Source organism: Lingula anatina, chromosome 10 (genome assembly GCF_051362555.1).
Source record: "Lingula anatina isolate TDL-2025a chromosome 10, LinAna3.0, whole genome shotgun sequence".
NCBI classification, from domain to species: Eukaryota; Metazoa; Brachiopoda; class Lingulata; order Lingulida; family Lingulidae; genus Lingula; species Lingula anatina.
In genome coordinates, this window is record NC_141776.1 from 10,587,352 (window position 1) to 10,608,671 (window position 21,320).

At 34.5% G+C, this 21,320-nt stretch overlaps 2 protein-coding genes and 1 long non-coding RNA gene across 8 annotated transcripts in view; 2 read left to right on the forward strand and 1 right to left on the reverse strand.

The window, feature by feature from the left end:
• Positions 1 to 21,320, forward strand: part of LOC106172929 (alpha-1,6-mannosylglycoprotein 6-beta-N-acetylglucosaminyltransferase A) — a 379,609-nt gene that overhangs the window by 219,162 nt on the left and 139,127 nt on the right. The window lies entirely within an intron of this gene.
• On the forward strand, positions 1,504 to 20,811 carry LOC106172934 (uncharacterized). 3 transcript variants are annotated; one of them, XR_015331548.1, is made up of 3 exons: positions 1,504 to 1,627; positions 18,653 to 18,764; positions 19,929 to 20,811. It is a non-coding gene; the product is annotated as an uncharacterized LOC106172934 (long non-coding RNA). The 3 variants fall into 3 exon arrangements; XR_015331547.1 differs by lacking the exon at positions 1,504 to 1,627 and adding an exon at positions 12,392 to 12,409; XR_001239460.2 differs by lacking the exon at positions 1,504 to 1,627 and adding an exon at positions 15,332 to 15,522.
• Positions 4,443 to 21,320, reverse strand: part of LOC106172931 (solute carrier family 9 member D1) — a 33,631-nt gene continuing 16,753 nt past the window's right edge. Inside the window, exons 8-16 of one of the 4 annotated variants that reach the window (XM_086998170.1) lie at positions 13,687 to 13,882; positions 13,172 to 13,366; positions 12,254 to 12,390; positions 11,177 to 11,327; positions 10,847 to 10,926; positions 10,132 to 10,281; positions 9,417 to 9,517; positions 7,122 to 7,189; positions 6,460 to 6,630 (exon numbers count right to left, since the gene is read on the reverse strand). In XM_086998170.1, coding sequence (XP_086854296.1) covers positions 7,147 to 7,189; positions 9,417 to 9,517; positions 10,132 to 10,281; positions 10,847 to 10,926; positions 11,177 to 11,327; positions 12,254 to 12,390; positions 13,172 to 13,366; positions 13,687 to 13,882 — 1,053 coding nt within the window. In that variant the 3' untranslated portion in view covers positions 6,460 to 6,630; positions 7,122 to 7,146. Of the gene's footprint in view, positions 6,631 to 7,121; positions 7,190 to 7,729; positions 7,746 to 8,538; positions 8,928 to 9,416; positions 9,518 to 10,131; positions 10,282 to 10,846; positions 10,927 to 11,176; positions 11,328 to 12,253; positions 12,391 to 13,171; positions 13,367 to 13,686; positions 13,883 to 21,320 lie in introns of those variants that run through there. The other 3 variants (XM_086998171.1, XM_086998168.1, XM_086998169.1) reach the window with 3 other exon arrangements.

A 21,320-nucleotide genomic window follows, 5' to 3' on the forward strand; every position in this document is an offset into this window, starting at 1 on the left:
ATATCAGGGTTATGCACAAGAATTTCGAACACCGGTAAATCGTGCAAATTCTGTCGGATTATGGAGACCAATCCTGGCGGAAATATTTTTATGAGCATTAATAAGAGGAGAAATATCTGTGAAAAATCTGCTAGCGGGTCGAGTGTCGGCGTGATGACAAGTTACTTCTGTCACCGATAATGCACCCCCCCCCCCGGGTAAGGCGTATATTAACCATGCTTTACTGTTGCTTCCATATTTGTTCGTGTTCCCGGTAACATTGGCGGATTAATTGGGGGGGGGGGGGGGGGGTGGGGGGGGGGGGGGCAGGAGGGTCCAGACCCCCCCCCCTTTGGGTTTCTGAAAAATATATCACACCAATATTCCCCTTTTGAAATTAAAATTTGGACTAGCTTAACCACAGTTCTAAACCGTACCAAGGGCACTGTTTGCTCTCCAAAACACCATTTTTTTGTCGGGACCGTTGAGCAGGCCCCAAACCCCACACCAAAGGAGCGATGGTCCGCTTCGCATTCGTGGCCTGTCGTTCCGGACCCCCTTCTAATAATCCTGGATCCGCCCCTGCCCTCGCACCTTCATCTAACCCCAGTCGTTGAAGTCTCAAAAACAACAGCATTGTGAGGGCGTTTTGAACTATTTATTCACGGTTTACTGCAGTAAAACAAACTAACAAAATAGTTACAAGAGCGAATTAGCGGCTTGTTTGTTGAATAGGATAGCAATACTTTTGTTTACAGTTATATTTTTGTTTCCCATCCACTAATTATCACAGGTCCTTGCTAACATTTAGCCCCGCAAAAATTAAACCACTTAGGCCTACCTCAACCCCACACGAATGTCACCTTTAATGAAGATGAATTAGTATCGTTTGACTTTCTTCTTCCACGCTCATACTGGGGCACATAGTTGTACTAATTTTGAAATGACCCATGCGTTATCTCCAGAATAACGTCAAATGTCATATTTCTTTACTTGAATCTGTTTTTTTTTTTTTTATTGATTTCTTTTGCTAAATTCTTCTTTTTTACAAAATAGTTTGTAATCTAGAGTGTGCTGAAGGGTTCAGAAAGAGAACTAGTTTTGGAAACATATTGTATATATTCTTTTGAAATATTTTGCAAGTTAATTACTAACTTCAAATTTTAGCGCTCTCTTTCGGCGTACTCACTGTTTCACAGCGAGAGAAATCACAGTGCGCGATGATTGATGTTTGCTTATGTAACCTGCCAATCATGCTGTTATTACTTGACAGCAACTATCAAAACTAACTGAATTTGATTGGCACCTTGTCAATCAAAGGATGTAGGAAGCTTGAACTTAACGTGTTCGACGACTATAGTGATCTACTGTGTAATGATTGTAATTGAAGTTTGTTTATATAACCTGCCAATCAAGCTGTGATTACTTGACAGCAACTATCAAAACTTATGAACTTGATTGGCATCTTGTCAATCAACGGATATTGGAGTTTTACATGTTCGGAAAGAAGAGTGTAGTGATTGTATTTGACGTTTGATTAAAAAAACTGTCATTCATAGTCGTGTGCGCTTGGCAGCTTCCATTAAAGCTGAATTAGCCTGTTTGAATTTGATTCATACCTGACAATACATGGCGCAATATTCTGGAGGTAGGGGGCATTTTATTTTTTTGTTTTGCAGCGCGTTAACAAACGTCGAGTTCTTTATTTCAATCGAAATTCAATCAATCTGAATTCAATCTGAAATTTAACAACGTGAAAGAGTCCCAGGTTCTTTCACAGGCGTTTTTAATTGTACTGAAAATCAGTTGTCATTCTTTTTATGGACATGATGTAAAATGACTATACTTGAATTAACGTTGCTGTCGATGTTTGTTGCTCCATAATTCTTTCTTTGGTTCTCGTACGAAATCGGAACTTTGTATACGAACTGAACATATTACCTTATTCCTACTCGTGTTCTTTTACACCCAATGGATATTTTTGGATCCATTAAAAACGAATGGTATAAAAAGTAAAACCTTGTCATTTTTTTAGCGCTACGGAGAGAAAAAATGCCGAGATAATGATGTCAGTGGCCATTAAAAGTACCGGTTTTGTTCGTTCCTTATAAAGGACCGGGGCAAAAAGTAGCTGTATATTGACAGGAGCGTGCGTGAAAACTGTTGTTTTTAAATAAACTGCACAATTAAAACTGTCAAATTTACATTGAAAACAATTTTATGCAATGCGTTAGCAATCTTTCGAGCTTTAATCTGCGATATATTGTTAGTACTTTATAAATATAAAAAACTCCAGATTTCAATAACGTTTGAAAATTGATAAACTAATAGTGGAATAAGTTGGGCTGGTTTAATCAAAGACTTGAAATTCTTGGTTTAATTTATTGAAATTGTTCGTTCATAATTTTATACTGTATTTTATCAGACTGGTAAAAAAATATCTTTTCATTATGTATAAAATGGATGCTACGCCGTATAAGAATTAATATTTGATCGAACATTTACTTGAAAACATACTTTTATCTAATTTATTTTGTTCTATTTTTAAGTAAAAACAAAATTAAATCAGCATTAACAACAGCACCTTTGCTTTGCCTCATCTAGCACCTTCTATTAAATTTTTGTCCGAAGGCATATATTATAATGTAATAGATTTCTTGGCATGCTTTTTGCAGTTTTAAATAATAAAATATTCTACGTGCAGTATTAATGTTTCATACCGCAAGGGACACTAATAATGAAGGTTTTTTCTCTCGGTATTTTTTCAACTAATCTATCATAGAGAAACACCTTTAACTTATTTCTATAACCAAGATTAAGTAAAATTCTTCCGTAGTTTTGAGCTCAGGTCGAGAAAAGCCGGTTTGTCAGCAGGTAAGTCAAAGGGGTTCAAACAGAGGAACCGGGGACGGTAGGCGAGTCTTGACATTCCTCTCTTTTAGTACGTAAACAAAAGAAGTGCACCCAAAAAATTGTGAACGAGGCAACTTAATATCTTGGCTTCCTATATCCCAATTTTCCCTTAGAAATACCAGGAAGTTGTAAAGAGATAACTTCTTGGAAATACCAACAGATACTGAGCTTACTTAGGCCCCGATTTAAGGGTCATTCACAAGTAAACTCCATTCTTATTGTTCAACCTCTCTCTCTTCATTTATTTTAATCTATTTTAAGCTCTCTCTCTCTATTTTCTGTTGAACTGGGTCTTTTAATGGTAGACAGTAACGCGTCTTCTCATGAACGGGGCAATTTTTGTAGAGAGCAATACTCCATACGCTGTTTACTATAGAGATTATAGTCCCGCCTAGGTTTGTTAATTTTATTCATACAAGGCAATCAATCTTCCATTTTGAAGACCAATATTTGGCTTACATGACAAAATCACAACATCAATGGTTTAATTCAAAATATATTGGGGGAAGGCCCCCTCCTCACACACCTACGGCTGCCCAAGGCATTCGGGGCGCGGACTATAAAAAGAATGGTGTTTTAAAAGCCCCCTTTTTTTTCACGTCAACACAGGAAGGGACGGGCTGGTTCTTCTATTCCTCCTTCTTCTTCTTCTTTTTTTGTGGGAGTGCAGGTCGAAAGTTAACATTTTTGAGACCTTTCCTGCCGTGCGTAAGCAACCAGTACAACGCATGAATTTTGTGCTAGCCGTCACAATGAGGCCAAGACCGCAGCACTGGCAATTGCAAAACACTGCAGCCTAAGCAGTGGCGGGTTTAGGAAGGTGTCTGGGGGTCCGCCCCCCCCCCCCCCCCCCCCCCCCCCTTCGGTTTCTGAAAAATAAATCACAGCAACACTCCTCTCTTGATATGAGAATTTTGACTAGCTTAATCAGTTCTAGACCGTAGCAATTGGCACCGTTCGCCCTCTAAAATACCAAAATTTTTCGGTGCCCTTCAGCGGGCTCCGAACCCCACATGAAGGAGGGTGGAGGAGGGGGCGAGGGTCGGATTCGCATCCGAGGCCTGTCATTCTTTAAAAAAAAAGGACCGCACTCTAAATAATCCTGGATCCGCCCCTGGGTAATGTTACAGTGTGAACAAATTCGATGATTTACGAATGTACACCACCGTTTGACAGTCGTTGAATTTTCAAAAGGAACAAAATCTCTCCTCTGTGCATCAAATACACATTTTTTTCGCAACTTCCCGTATCGAAATTGGAATGAAGAAAAACTACAGATGGGAGTGATTTTAACGAATGAAGTGAATGGGGGTATATGGCGATTTTATCTAAAATAATTAACCGATTTTGATCGTTTTTAAGTTTGATGGTAGATAAATATGGTGCCTTGTAGTCTTAGGTTCATTTACCCGATTTTGAGCCAATCAAGGAGAAAGTCGAAAGTGATTTCAACTATAACTTTCGTGCTACGTTGTAGTACATGTACTGTATAGCTGGCCTAATTGGTCAACGAAGACGATCTGAAGAAACATTTGTAAAATATCGGGACATTCAAATTAATATACGTTTTATTTTTTTGGTATGTAAATAAAGGTAAACATATGGTTTATCAATAAATATAAACTATACCCCCAATATACTGCTAAAGGTAAAACATATGATACAAGCAAATGATTTTCAAAATGAATGACTAGCATTTTCAGGTAACGGCAGAGGTCAGTAAAGCCTTTTTTATCAGTAAAGCATAAGCAACAAAAGCACCTCATAGAAAGTATATGTAAATGACACTCAGCACATTATACTTCAGTACAAAAACCACAGAAAAATTATAGCTATGCCAAGTATAATCAAACAATACATACCTATAGCCTGTACTGTGCAACCTCGAGAAACCCCACTTCAAGTAAGATGTAAAATAAAATCTAAACTAAAACAAACCAGGCTGTCAACATTTTTCTGGTATTAGGAGCACAGTATTTTACATTTTAAAGACAAAAAGTAAAACTACGTCCCATGTTATGATTGCAAAATCAATACAACACAACTAAAAATATTATTCAAGATTGTTCCTATTCCACAATGAAAGAAATATTACTACAAAATGCACCATAGAAAATCCTATGAAGTACCAATTAATGCAAATATCTGTAATATAAAAAGCACCCCTATCACAGTTATGAAGTATATGTTACTAAACCCCTATAAAACTGAAAACAAAATAAAATAGAAAGCTGCTCTGTGCATGGAATGTTTAACAAAGATTGAACATTGCACTGATTTTCAGCATAATAGAATATATAACTGTCTTTAATAATAAATTGCATGTCTGATTTCCATTGACCACATTAAAACATTCTCCCTGTAGAATACTATAACAATTGTATAAATGCCTAAAGATATGTGACATAAAAACATGTTGCTTTAAATTTGTGCAAACATTAAAACCTGTGACTTACATCATTTTGATATACAACCCTCAGAGATAGTTCAAGTCCAGTCACGGCTATGTATTGGCCATACTCACAGCCAGTTGATCTGCTGACTAACTGGTCTGTGGATCAAATATGGTGGGACTCATCTGAAAGGATGTTGAAATTGCTCTGCCCCTGCTGGGATAGTGCATGTGGCAGGCAGGAATCCATTGTCAAGTACGTGCCACATTTGATCCAAAGTTAGCCTGCTGATCAGCTGGTTGTAAAGGCGACCATATGTGTTCAAAGACCCTGATTTGAATCTTAATACATTTCAAAATCTGCCATCAATATAATGGACATGTGCTAAAAAATTCAATAAATTTAACTTACAGAATTTCTTTGAAGCTTACTGTTAAAACTGCATTTTACAAGTAAAACAACGGCTTAGCTTTACCCAATATTGTCCAATTGTACTTATATGTCGTGTATATGTCAGAGCACTTGCTCTTATATTCATTTAAAAACAGATACAGTAGACTCTCCATAAAACAATTTTGGATAAACCAAACACTAGCTTATACTACCCCAGTATAAAATTGCACTGAATTGGGAAGGTCTGCAGTCCTGTTTAATGACACAGTAGGGTTTATATGTGTAATGGAATATGCAACAGACAAAAATAGTCTGGCACTAACCACAGATATATAGTAAAATAAAACCTCAATGGACAAGTTATCCAACACCTGAAAACATTCTCAGACCATTCATCCACGTCATGTTTGCTTGCTCCATCACTTAATTGTCTTTATTTTAAGTAACTGAAATTAAAAAAGTGAGCAAACAATTTCTTACTCTTCCTGCAACCTTGCATACAGTTCATTGCTAAATGTGCCATTGTAAAGTTGGTGGCAGTTACATTGTATTGCTGAAGAGCTTTGGGGGTTCAATGTCTGCCAAAGTTTCCCATAACATACTGTTCACATCCCACATTATATCAGAACAAGATCTGTCACCTTGACATCATCCAAAACTCACTTAATCACATCACCTGTCAAACAGTGATAGATACATGTATCTGTCATTTTGTGAATATATATGTGTTATTATGAACAGCTTATGGAACATATTTATCACCTGGGAAGTATAATGCTATAAGCTATTCTCATTCCTTTGTATAAAGTTTTCTGAGTTACAAGAAGGCGTATCTAAAACTTCAACCATGTTGGAATTTTTGTCTAATTCATTTGAGGAAGTTGCTTCGTTCTCAGACAATTCTGATTCTGAGCTTCTCTGGCCGCTTTTTGTTTTGCCATTTTGCCTCTTCCTAGAAAGGAAAACAAAGACAATATTTGCTGTACAGTTTCTGAGAAACTGAATGTGAATAAATTTAACCACAAAATGTTTTAATTCATTAAAAAAATCAGAGCTTATCTTGTGAACAGGTTTTATTATAAACAGTGGCAAAGGGTGACTTGACAATTTACACAGTTTGTTTTTAATTTGAGAAAATTCATGTGCCAGGTTTGTTAATCATAAAAAAATAAAATAAAATGAAATATCCATATCTTGATGTTTTATTTTTTTTAAACATAGGTACAAAAACTCATATAAGAACAGAGACATTTAACATGAATCTCAACTGGTCTGTGACATCTCAGACGTGGGACGTATCAACCCCAAGTCCCTTTAACATGACTACACTGGACCCCAACCACACCCTGACCTCATTAAACATGTAACAATATCTGGACTAGGTTTCCCACAGCTGCCAGAACACACCCCTTTAAGAATTTTTCCAACTAACAAATCACAAACCTTTCAACAAGAGCACTGAAGATTTTTATTTCCCTTGCTTAGGACAACACCAAGAAGAAAGCCATACCCTAGAATTATAGATTATTGTGCTGCACATAACAATAACCAAAACATTTGTAGTAAGAAATTAAAAATAATCAATGTTAAACAAACATACAAAGTCCTTCCAATCCCCATGAATCATGCTTTTCCCTTACTCCAACCCCCCCCCCTCTCTCTCTCTGTATCTTCCACCAATTAAAGGAATCACAACTGTTCGTATGAGATTCATATTTCATAATAAATACATCGTAAACAACTCATAGAAATATAAAAAATTCCATTTTACCACCAAAAGAGCAGTTTACTCAATTATTCCGTGCTTGCCTTAGACCATGTCAACCTTCATAGATTGCTAACTTTGAATGATGGATAGTCATAAACCATTGGCAAGTGTGGGGAAACAGTTGTTTTCTGACCAAAACGAACAGTTGCTATCCATTTTAACAGACACACGTATATCATCAACATCAACCATATTGCTCCACTGTACAAGTAAATAAGCAGACATCATTAAGTTTATTACTTTTAACCAACATAAAACATCACAAATCCAACAGTTAACTCACCAACTGTTAACTATTACTTAAATTAAAGGAAATAACTGAGTATAAAAATACTGTAATAACCCATAGTAAAGACTTTGTTAAGCTTTTATCCAAAGTAAAATAAGAAAGCAGTGGCTAAGTATAAACAAAAAGTTCTGTGACTTTACTCGAAAGTAAGGTGATGATAAAAAGTCCCAGTAGTTATTATAAAGAGCACAAGACGTGGAACCTTTGACAAATAAAATAATTAATAATATTTATTCAAGTGACTATTGGTAAAACAACTTTTAAATAAAAACAGAACGTTACAAAGTAAATGTAATTAGATGTGAAGTAGATACTGTAACGTATATTTCATATAAAGATCTCACTGTTTTTCAAACTGACAACTAAAACAAGCATTGCCCAGTAAAACACTGATTGCCTCACTTGCCTTGTGCATCATTTCTAATTTCATACAACATCATATTGAGTACAGGGGCTGCTCTTAAATAATTGATGTATACAAAGGACCAAACAAATGGCAGAGATTTTTCTGGTGCCAGAGATAAATTTTCTTGAATTCATTTACTTGAAGCAAAAGACCAATAATATACTATCTTTTCATTAAAAAATATAAATGTTAAACAATGTCAAAATTCACAAATGAATTTTCAATTAAACAAAGTTTCAATGTTTGGCATTATTATAACAGCCAATTTCAAGTCTAACAACCAAGAAATTGTCATTCTATATCAAAAATATATCAATGCTGGAAATACTTAGTAAAGCAGTGTGCAGGATGAAACAATATGATCAACCACTCAAATGTGCTCTTTATAATAATACTCATATTTCAAGATATAATTTGAAAAAAAAATTAAATAGAAAATATATAACAATACTTAAAAAATACCTAGCATTCCTGAAAGTGTGCAAGTGCAAAATAAGAAAATATAACACAATATTGAACTAAGTAATAAACAGAAGTTAAATTATTAGTGATCTACAAAAGAACATAGGGCCTGGAAGTTGGGAAAACGCACTTCTTTAAACAATGTGCTATGAGAACCACTGGACAGGACATTCTCACAAACACCTAGAAAATGTGTAAGCCCAACATGCTACATAAAATTCTGATAATAACCTGTATACTAGTAGCAAGTTTCTACATGTGGACTATGCTCGATAAAGTAGAGCTGGTGAAAGAGAGGCTACCAGGAGGAGAATGGCTACATAGCTGATAAGAAAAAAAAAATTAGAACAATGAACTAGGATTATAATTAATTTGACTTGGATTTGTAAATAAAACCAATTGCTAGTTGGAAAAAAAATATAGCATTCCAGGATATATTGCCAAAATTAACAGTGTGTACTAGTAAGCATTTTTTTACAAGGACATCATATCTAATTAATTACATTAAGTTAGTTAGCAGAAGCAGTATCTGGCAAGATGGGAAAAGACTAGTTGTTTATTTGGTACAAATGCATTAGAGACACTATACTAGTAGTAAGCAAATACTTGAATCTTATTAACTTTAGCAGTTAGATGTTAATTAAAAGGTTATGAAAAGAAAGCTGTACTAGAAGTAACAGAAAAATCATAAGAGGTGCAATATTTTAATCTCAAACTAAAATTATTTTGCTAATACACATCATCTGGAAAACACTAGTATAAAACATACTAGACAGAACATGTAGCACAAAAAATGCATGCATGGGAACTTACGCCGTGCTCTGTCGCAATCTTGACTGCCATACTGTGGCTCTCCATAAGATGGGAGCAAACAGTAGACTAAGGGTGGTCACGCTGAGGATCAGCAGGTAAACCTATAGACATGGGGAGAGATAGTTAAACCATATGAAGAGAAACTAGAACTTGTTCAAATATCTAAATATCTCACAAATAACATTTTCAGGATATTATAATGATTAGCTGCACGTGAACAATGCATGCAAAACATACATGTACTGCACTTCTTGCACTGCAAGTTGAAAAGACACAACTCAATATCTATTCAACTTTATCTGGCACTTTCAAAAACAGTCTCTCCCATCAAATTTTGTAAGTTACAAGTGGTTTGATAAAACTTATTTAAGCATATGACTGTCTGGTTTGTAAATTTTATCACATTAATAGAAAAACATTAATATCTTGGAAATTATATGGAAAATTCCATAAATTCAGACAACATACTGGTAAATATATAGTATTTAATTTTTGCAAAACAATAATTTGTCTGACACACTAAAACTTACATGTATAACAGCCAATTCAAAAGCATTGTCAATGAATGTTTAGTCAGTTTTAAGATAAGTGTAAATTTCACAGTACAATGTCGTGGGCCTATGAAAAAGATAAATCTTGAAAAAATTCAAGCACATCAATATTTACAATAATTACCATAAAATTACTGTACAAAACTGAAGCCATAAGCACCTACCTCTCTAGAAATCAATCCTAATCGTCTGGCTCTGCTTCCTAGGACTAGGGAGAACTCGCTGACTTGAGCAAGGCCTGCAGACACCACCCACTTTGATTTACGAGAGTTGTCTGGCAGTAACACTGACAGGACGGCAACACTGGAGAAAAACTGAACAAAGAAATGCAAACAGAGCTATTATGACTTTTATTAACTACTGTGAAATAGGTTTCTCATCATCTCTAGTGTAAAAATATAAAACAAGGTAGCAAAGTTGTCAAATGTACAGGCACAAAGCAGAAAACAAGTATGCTGACGTACAATAAAGTTATTACATTATTTTCAGTAGCATTATCACCACCAATTTTAATTATTTACATAAAAGGCAAATCATTTACAGAGGGACTAGACACTCTTATAAGGCAAACTGTTCTGATGCTTTTGCAGCTCATATCAGAGTCATTCAATGAAATACAAGGCCCTCTGATAAAAGGTTGACTCATAATGCCTCACACATTAAATCTCTTTAGAAATTACTTTTTTATTTACTTTTTTTACAGCTTTCAATATCAAAATTGAGAGTAAAATAAGGCACCAGACATTAAAACATTCAATTTGTCTTTGGTCAAATTAAATTAGCTGAAGCCACTGGCAAATATTTTTTTTAGCAAAAACTGAAGTCTGGTGTAAATTATTATACTGATCACATACCTTGAGGACCACTGTAACAATTTACCTTAAATCCTACAACTGCTAATGTCAATGTTGTTAGAATGGTCAGTTCATAGACCAAGAATGTGGGGAATATATGAAGACCTGAAACAGAATTTGTGACAAATAAAAACTTTATCAAAACAAACCAACAACATTCAATTCATAATAATTTTTGTGAAGTACCATAGCATATCAATATTTTAGTTGATAAAATGCAAAGCAAGAATACAGATAACATCCAAAACAAATACTGCTAAAAAATTCCAACTGAAAGGGAAAATGTGAAACATAGCTCATTACAATAAGCTTGAGAATCAGAAATATGATAAAATGTCAAAATATTGGTACTTGCCTATAGATGCAAAGAAAATACAGCCAAGAAAATCTTTGATCTGCTGCATGAGTTTTTCTAAATCTCCTGCCAGCTGTGGTCCCTGTGCACTCAACATTACCCCTGCCAGGAAACAACCCAACTCCATAGAGACTTGCAGATAATTTGTTATCTGTAATATTAAATGCTTGAATATTTTATTTATATCAAAATTTGACAGGGTGGGTTAAACATTGTTAATATAGATGGTAAAAACCGTCTCTGACCACTGAACAAAGCCCCCACATATTCCTAATTCCATAATTTCTAATAAAACCTTTAGTGATTTAGAATTGCAGCTGATCAACAGAAAATGTGTTAGTTGTGATATGAACACAATCAGGTGGACCAGTGTTATTCCTTCAATATCAAATGGTATAAGTAGTAAGAATAAACCTTCCTTGTCCTTCTCATTGTGCCCTGACCTCATCTAACACATTCTGTGGTCTTTCTATGTTTTGATACTGAACTGATAAAATTGGTATAAAACACTTTTCACTCATTATCTAACCATCACTCAACAAACACCATACTATTTTCTTTTGGTATAAAAAGTAAACTTTTGATCAGTGAAACAATTTTTTTACCTATGAGGCATGGCGTTTGGTCACTTCATCAATATGGGTAGAGACAGGGTAAAATGATACATCACAAGTTTAAAAACATGGGTTTTATTTCCTTAGAAATGGGTTACTTTTTCTACCAATAATCCGTGTCATAGTTTCAGGAAAATTGATACAGCTAACAGTTCATGGACTTTTTATTGATCAGAAACACCATTTTGTTAAAACAACTTTTCATACCAGTTTGCCATAATACAATGGGAGTCCCATGAACAATCACCCACAAAAGTGAGATCCGGGATGTTTGGTTCAATAGGTCTTGACATGCACCATGGTGTAAGTCAGATACACCACTCCTCAACAGGGTACATATACATGTACATGAGACATCCTATTCATGGTACTCCTCATGACATCTGCTCATGCTTCGTATTCATATATATATCACCTACTCCTCACTGACTCATGGTGTATTTGTTACACAGAGCATACTCACAGTTAACATAAGGAAGACCAGGGTTACACTGCCCAGCACCAGAATTTCTCTGGACCCCGACATCACCAGCTGCTTGAAGACAAAGGACACCACGTACCGTGCTCCCAACACTGTTACCAGAAGAACTGAGACAAGATCTGGAAATACAAACAACAGGTGCTGGACAAAAAAAATGTGGCTAAAAGCAGTTCAAATTAATTCTTTATTAAATTTTTAACGTGCCCCTTACAGAAATTTTCTTTAGACGTATAGAAAATTGGGACAAATCCTTTAGGGTCCTATAAGACATCTGACAGAATTCCTACAGAGTCCCATAGATTCATGAAGGATTCCAATAGAGTCCCATACAGTCCTATAGCACCTCTTATAGGAAATTTTCTTAAATCAAAAGCAAGTACTATTATAATAATGTTAAGCAATTTTGATTACAATTAACTGTGCTCGAGGGAGCAAAGAACACATGGATATAACGCTGTATTTAAGTATGTATCTGAGGATGCATGACACCTTTTGTTTGTGCACTGCTTGCTATATACAATCCTAGAATTTACTGAGGAGAGGATGGGTAGAACAAGGGGAAAAGTAATTTCATATTACTCTGCATTTTGCAGATTAATGAGGGGGAGGGGAGGAGATATTTTGTTTCTGTAGGGGACATGGCTGGGGGTAAGGGTTGGTAAAGCTAGGTGTGCCACCTGCCTCTGCGGCCTTCTTCCTGGGGAGGGCAGGGCGGATCCAGGATTATTTGAAAGGGGGGTCCGGGGATGCAAAGCCGACCAGGACCCCCCTGACCACCCCCCCCTTCTAAATCTGCCACTGGGGGGTTGGAAGGGGACCACCAATCTGTGAATGTTAGTGTGAGCCACAGTGAATGTCAATCATCCTGACTCCACTCAATAAATATCATGACACACTCACTTATAACAAGTTCCAATGTGACCCAGGCGTAATGTCTGGCCACTCCCTCCACTGTGCCAGCTCCAGAGGTCCCATGTCCTGCTAACACAGGTAACAGAGCCATCAGAATCCCCAGCCATACATCCTGCATTATCAACACTCCAAGCAGGATGGTGCCATAGTCGTATTCTGGCCTCGGTCTGGAGGATGTTGGAACTAATGTATAACAGGGGAAAAAGAGGCTAGTGTTACATATGGCATCTAATGGTCGATCGCTTCAAACATGGACATTTTTGGTCAAAATGTGGACTTCTGGTAAATAAATGCTTATGATTCATACAACATCATCAGATTCTTGGCGTGCTCTGGCAGATCTTAACTCTAACTGGCTTTTTAATTAATTCATTGGTACTAGTATCTTTTGTGTATGCGTGTTAATTCAAATACACTCACAATTATAATATAGGACAAATAATGATAAAAATACTGATATCTACACATTATGCAGATTTGAAAAAAGAAAATAAAAGACTCACCTTCCTCTTCCCTCCTATCAAGGTAGCCAGTTTGACTTAAGAACTTCACCACCAGAGGTGTACTGGACAGAGACAGACAAGCTGAGACAAAGGCACTCTCATTAATGGTGGACTTTAGCTGCAGGCCCACCACAATACCTGCAATCACCATCACTGACATCATCATTGTACAGCCTATAGTGGCAACTTTGAACACCTGGAATGAATCAATAAAAAGATTGATGAATTAATCTCATATCATGTATTTCAATATTGTAAATATAAGATGAATTAACACTATGTGAAATAGAGTGCCCCTGAAAAGGTCACCTTAAATTCTGGATTCCAGTGTAGTTTCAACCCCATCAAAATATGAGATAACATCATGGCTAGCATAATCACTACCCAAGTATATACACCTCAGTGGCAACAATATTTATCTAGATAAAGAAGGCAATATTGAATCTTAAACTACTTGTTCAAATGGACACAGGGCTTACAGATATATACAGTAGTGCTCAATAACTGAGTCAATCTTATTTCATAATTTCTCAAAGGCAATTCTAGAAATGGCAAAATCATAACTACTGAACAGATTTTCATTCAAAGGTCTAATAAATTTATCCAATAACCTACTTGTAGCTGTCATTACAACAATAACCTTTAGTCATCCTGCAAATTATCAAACAAGTGTTACTGTGTTAGTGCCATGAAGGTTTAAGAAAACTAACTTCTTAAACATTTAAAGCTTCTATAATGTCAGCTAAATGTGTTACATGTTTTAATTTAAACTCTGGACTGGTAGTTGTAACTTGGTATAAATAGATCCAAGATTTCAATGGCCATACATAATAATACTCAGAGCTTATCTCTTAGCCAGTTTCAATCACATAATTGTTTTATTAACTAAGAGTACATCAGTCAGTCTGGATAATAGCTTGGTCTTGGTTAATTTTTATATTAATAAATTATACAATTATTTCTCTTTGTACATGTTAACATGCAGTAGTACCTAGTATATATAATAAAAAGTTCATATCTCCAAAGCTTTGATTAAACATGACAGCAAGCTAGTTGACATTTTATAGACTGGTTTAAATGGTCGATGCCAAAACCCTTTAACCTACTAATATAACCTAGCAGGAGCAGGCAACCAGAAGGAACAGTGTCCAAAACTGAACAAATTTATATTTTATTGGGAAAGGTTCAGTTTTACTTAAGTGCAGGGCCATTGTCCATCTTGTTAACTGTGTTCACTATACATTTTATTGTTGGCATGCTTCTCCCATTTACTTCAATTTGGAAAATATGGCATAATGTTGCACCTTTAAAAAATCTATACTGATATCATTATATGTTTGAATATGTGAGAAAGCAGTTAACATTCAATATAATTATAATGTGTCACTATACTGTTACTAACAGTACTAGGTACAAAGTCTTACCAGCAAGAGTGAGATCACTTTAAGAGCATGTTTTGACAATTCAGTAGTAATAACACACCCCTAAATTGTGCTTGGTACAAAGTCTGACCAGCAAGAGTTACATCACTTTAAGAGCATGTTTTGACAATGCAGCAGTGGCATCCATCACAACTGGTGACATAAATGTCACTGACATCTAAATTCCCATTGGCTACTAGATGACTAATTTCAGACTATATTCAAAATCAAGTGATATAACAGCTAGAACCCATCTATTTACATGTGCACAAGGTAAACTTTCAACATGCAAATATACGATCATTCATTTCCATAAGTTCTGGCACCCCATGTTTTAGGCATAAGGGTTTGAGACATTGCCAAAAGCAAGCAAACAACTGTCACATCCTCACTGCAGATAGGGAGACAATTCAAGGTAAGATTAATAATGCTTTAACTTAATGATTATATCAAACAAAGGAAAATATACAGAAATTTGCAAATAAATAAAATGATAAAATAAATACAAGGTAGCAAAGCTGTCAAATGTGCACACAAAAAGAAAATGATGATGCACAACATAGGTTATTTTGTCAATTTTGATGCAATAATACATTACGCTTAAAAGCAAAGTCAACACCAAATTTTACTTATGCACAGTCCACAGGTGACACTGGTGTTAGGAATATGTAAGAAGCACAAGGCTTCAGGCCCATGAGAGTTTAAATTCACCCAATGTGATGTGTGCCACAATGAGAAAAATAAAAGTTTCACACTGTATAAATTCAAGAAAAAAAAAAAAAAAAACAATCTAGCTGGTTTTCCTGTTTGAGCTGTTTGTCAACCCTAAGAATCATTCTTGTAAGTTATAAAATAATAACACAGTTTTCATAGCATTTGTGGTGGCAGCGCACAAAACAGATTTTTTTGTCAATTTTGATGCAATATTACGTATATTAACAGCATAATCACCACCAATTTTAGTTATCTTATATATTTAACATGGACATTCAGAAAATATAACTAACATACAGCTTTATTCTTATTGAGAGTTCTAATTCCCACATTGAAAATGCCAACATGTGAAAAAATGAACATTTCACAAAAACTGCACTTCTTCCAGAAAATTAATCCAGTCAGGCTGGTTTTGCAATTTAAGATGTATTTTCAATCCTGTGAATCCTTTCTGTAAGTTTGAGAATCATAAATGACATGGTTTTCATATAATGGTCATTGTGGCAGCAGTGTCCAAAATGCATTTTTTTTAAAATTTTGATGAAATATTACACAATGCTTAAAAGCACAACCACCACTGTTTAATTATGGGATGCAATGCAGGTAACATTTAAAAAATGTAATTAACAAAGGTCTTCAGGCCCATGGAAGTTCAAAGTCATGCCTGAAAATGCCATTATATGTGAAAAATGAAGATCAACATTTCACATAAAAAAAAAAAAAAAAAAAAAGAAACTTTATGTGTTATCTGGATTGCATATATACTGGAAATAAAAGACAACATTACTTTTGGAAAATGGACTGATCAAGCTGATTTTCAAACTCTACCTGCATTTATACTTACTTATACTATATTTATACAATACTTCAGTTCTGTAAATAGTCTTTCCCTTGACCTGTTATCTCTGAGATTGCAAAGCTAATACAGCGATGGTGATTCCATCTGTGTCTGCACATAAAAAATCCTGTTGATCTCAGCATTTTTCTAGAGCTTATATTCATGTAAGAAGTGATTAAAAAATTATAAATCTGATGACTTTAATTCATTAAACTATCACATGTAAATCAATCCAGCTGAATGGTCATAGGTGGTTCATGTACTTTCCTTTTGCAAGAGGACAGTAGAGATTTTCTATAATAATAATAATAATAATAATAATAATAATATAACATTATAAAGATACCTGGTGTTTTTAGTCATCAGAACAGGCTTACTATTTGAAACAAAACATCAGAAATTATGCATACTGTCACTTTAAATTCTGACAAAATTATCCATTAATTTTAGAATATTCTCCACCATTCCTTCATGACATAGCCCTATAGCACTGTTGTCCATATCTTTTACATGTACCAGTACAGGGCTATATACATATATATATGAATATGCATTGTTTGTATGAGGAATAGTAACACATCATTTGACCAATTCCATCCCCAGCATATGTGTGATGTGTTCATCATGCAGTTCAATGCATCAACACCTTTTCACACTCTACAAACTCTGTCCTTACGGAGGAAAAGATGTCATTTCAAAGTTGGCCAATGTCCTTAAACTGACAAGACATAGCATTTAAATTGATCCATTTCTCCTATAAATAACAGATAATTCAATGTTAGATAAAACAGAGTACTACACTCGATTGATATTTTACATGGTAAAAAAACGTCAAAATTCACCACTGTCACAGACTGATAAGATTTTGAGGCGGTTTGCAGGTGAAGAGACACACATGATAAATATTTATGACAATGTTGGTTTAGTATCTTAAGGCAGGATCTAAGGTTCTAGACTTATAATTTTAAAGTAATATGTAAGTAAAAACTGTGATTTAGAAATACATGTATTACTTGGGAGTAATAATTGTAAATTTCTTGAGAATTACAAGGATACAGACCAAATGTATAAATGCTGCAGCAGTAATTAGATTGTGGTTTTGGAACGGTTCTAAAAAATTCTAACACAGCTGCCAACTTAACCTTTTGTGGTTGCTGTGATAATCTTAGCAGGGATGAGACTGCCATTTAGTGAAAAAGTCAGATATATGGTATGGGGTCAAGGGGGGTATCTAGGCTAACAATATTTTTGGTTTTCAAATAGTCAGAAATCCCCTGATAGTAAAAAATCTCCTTCTCTGCCTCAGTCAGCCTCATAGCAATCAGGGTTTTGCAGGTTCCAAGATCCTCCTTTTTGTCGTGAAAAGGTCTGCTCTGAGTAAAAATTGATCTAGGTATATGAAGGTTTTGTGGTAAAAGGTCCACTTTTTGAGAAAAAGAGCCCCTCCCTTTGAAATTGCTGACTCTGGGCCTGTTAGTTATTCTGTACATACAATCCTACTAAATGTTTCAAACTACATTTTAACCAAATAGGTCATTTGAACAAGGATAAATAAACATACTGGTAGATATATAAATAAATGCAATAAAATAAATAAATAAATAAATAAATAAATAATCAAGGAAAAAATAAAACAAATCAATTACATAATTATAGTTCCCATATTAAAAAATTAGGATAATGACAGGCTGTATGTCTATAACTATTTCGATAGCATTGAAATTCATAAATGTAAAAAATAAGAGATTTCTTGGGGAGATAATTAAAATGGCAAACCGCATGTCAATATAGTTACAGTGTATTATTGTTTCAGGTCACATGTTTAGCATTCAAAATCCATGAATTACATACTGGCGGCAGTCAAAAAATATGAATGGAATTCAAAAAGTTCTACCACATTTTTGAGAATTCCGAAGTGGTCAAAAGCACTTAAATTCAAATGTGTTTAGTTAATATTAACTGAAAATGTAAGTATTGAGTAAATGTTTTTCAGTATTCAAACTTTGAAACAGAACACAGTCAAGCTACATTAAAATGAAGGCCCTGGTTTTCTGCACATTGCTGATTCTTGTCGCCATCTTGATCCACAAGGGAGAAGCCCATCAGTAAGTACTGTGTTTTCATGCATTGTCTAGAAGTCTTCATTTTTATCAGTCTTCATTTCATCACCCTATTGCAAGTATCTTTTAAAATTGTTATAAAAATAATATTGTAGTCTAACTGTAGCTGTAATGTAATTACAGATTAAATTAACTAGAAAAAAGTTGTATATTGTAAAGTTATACCTGCTAGTCATTGTACAAATGTAGTGAATAATTGTTTTAATTTAAATTTATAATAAACCTTTGCAAATCAGAATTTCTGTAAAGGAGTGAAAACCTCATGGTGCATTTTATTTTAAATCTGTTGGTTATTTGCTTGATCTGGAAGAATTCTACATAAAACAGTGTTATTGAATTTACCAATCTGTCCACATCAGTTTACAAAAATTAAGACTTGAGAATTTCAAAGCTCCAAAATACAGTGAACCTTTGGTGACATTTATGATGTCATTCTCATCTATAGGCCAGTAATGGACTTTCTGACACAAAGCCACTGTAACTAAATTTTGAAAACTTTTGAATGAAAATTTTTAAGTATTACTTACAAAATACTATAATAATTCCTGATGATGAAAAAAATGTACATTTAATATTTGATGGAATTTTATGAGTTATTTTCATAAGAGAACTGGTAACATTTTTAAAGCTGTTGTTGATTAGGCTTTTGGCAAAACCATTTTTAATTATGAATAAAACAGTGCATATATATTATAGATAAATACAAACAACAATATATACTGAAGTTCTAGATCTACCGATTTACATTTTTATGCAATTAAGAGATTCTATGATAATTCAGATTGGGTCAAGAGATATTTCCAAAATTAAAACCGTCACAGGCACCCATTAAACATGACTTGAACATTTTTTGTGTCTCAGCTAGACTCAGCCTAGATTCTCAAGTACAACTGACAAAAAACGTCCAAAGTCATACATAAATGTATCCCACAGGAATAACCTTGGATTGTGTTATTTTGATAATATAAAAGGTATTTAAGCCATGGCATGAGCCAGTCACCCCCCCACACAAAAACAAATATAACAACTTAAGTATGCAAATCATGTGGCTTTTTAAAAATAAATTATTATCATATTTTTCATTATTGTTATCATTATCCTTATTAATTTATCATTAATATATCTATCTATCTATCTATCTATCTTCAGATGTCCAGGTGATCTGACCTACTACCATGAGTGTCGGCCATGTAACCAGTACTGTGAGATGGGTGATCCCAGTGAACCCTGCAAACTGGAGTGTCGCCCAGGGTGTGCCTGTCCCAAGGGACAGTTCAGAATACCAGGGACAAATGACTGCCGAGAATCTTGTGATGATAGCGACGATACAATATTAGCATTGCTTCGTCAATAAGCTCTGTTGAGTAAGACCTGCCTGTTCAATATCAGATATTATATAAAATTATTTTAATAAAATATAACCATCATAATAATCATAATAATCATAGCAGGTTTAATCATCTTGCTCAGGACAGAAGGTGACACTGAAAATAAGGAACGTGCCTGTCTTCAACAGACAATGGAATACATCAGACTATGGCTAAGAATGACCAGGAAAATGTCATGAATTAAATACAGCCTTTGCTCAGCCTTTTATTTTAGAAATATAGTTATTTCAGTCTAATAACTGACTGTCACACAAATCCAAACTTGAGTCAAATCCATACCAATATTTGGGTTAAAAAATAGTACATACTCCCTTTTGTCATGAAGCCCATTTCTGAAAGATGTTCCTTGATCAGTGGATGCCCAGAAATAGAGAGAGAACATGTATAGTGCTTATAAATTGAAATGACTAACAAGCTGCACAAAATATGTTGTAATAAATCAAATGGAATATTATGCTTGAACTGTTACAGGTTTGAATATATAAACCAAACATACATCAGAGAATCTTGAATAGCTATAATGATGATAATGACTGCGACATACTACATTATTTAAGAGCATTCAAATAAATCATATAATTTCCCTTAGCAAAATAACAGGCCTGCTGAAAATGTTGCTTCAATAAAATTTTTCTTGCAAACTCCTCCAAACTCGATGTCATAAACTTTAAGTTTGCAGCCATTTTGGTTACAAATAAATGTTATCTGTGGCCAGACAAAGGTTTTCTGTGTCTCTAGCTATCCATCTACTCCATAGCTCTCTCAGTATCTATCTAATAGTTACTGTATCTATCTACATGTGTCTATCTATTTATTTATCTAATTATCTATCTATAAATAATTATATAAGTAGATAAACAAGTAGTCCATCAAGGCAATCATATATTATGAAGGTAGTAAACATTTAGAAAACTAGTATAGAGATCAAGCTTGCTAATTATGTAAGTGCACCTGCCTTTAATATCCACTAAACTTGTCATTAAATATCTGCATGATTTGGCAACTACAAATCTATTTTGTCTTTTTAATCAACATAATAAATTGAGTTGAGCTGGCTATGAAATCATTTTGGTGAAAAAGGCAAGTACTAATGAAAATAGGATGCTTAAAATCAAACAAGCACCAGCCCAATATTCACACAAAATCAGTCACT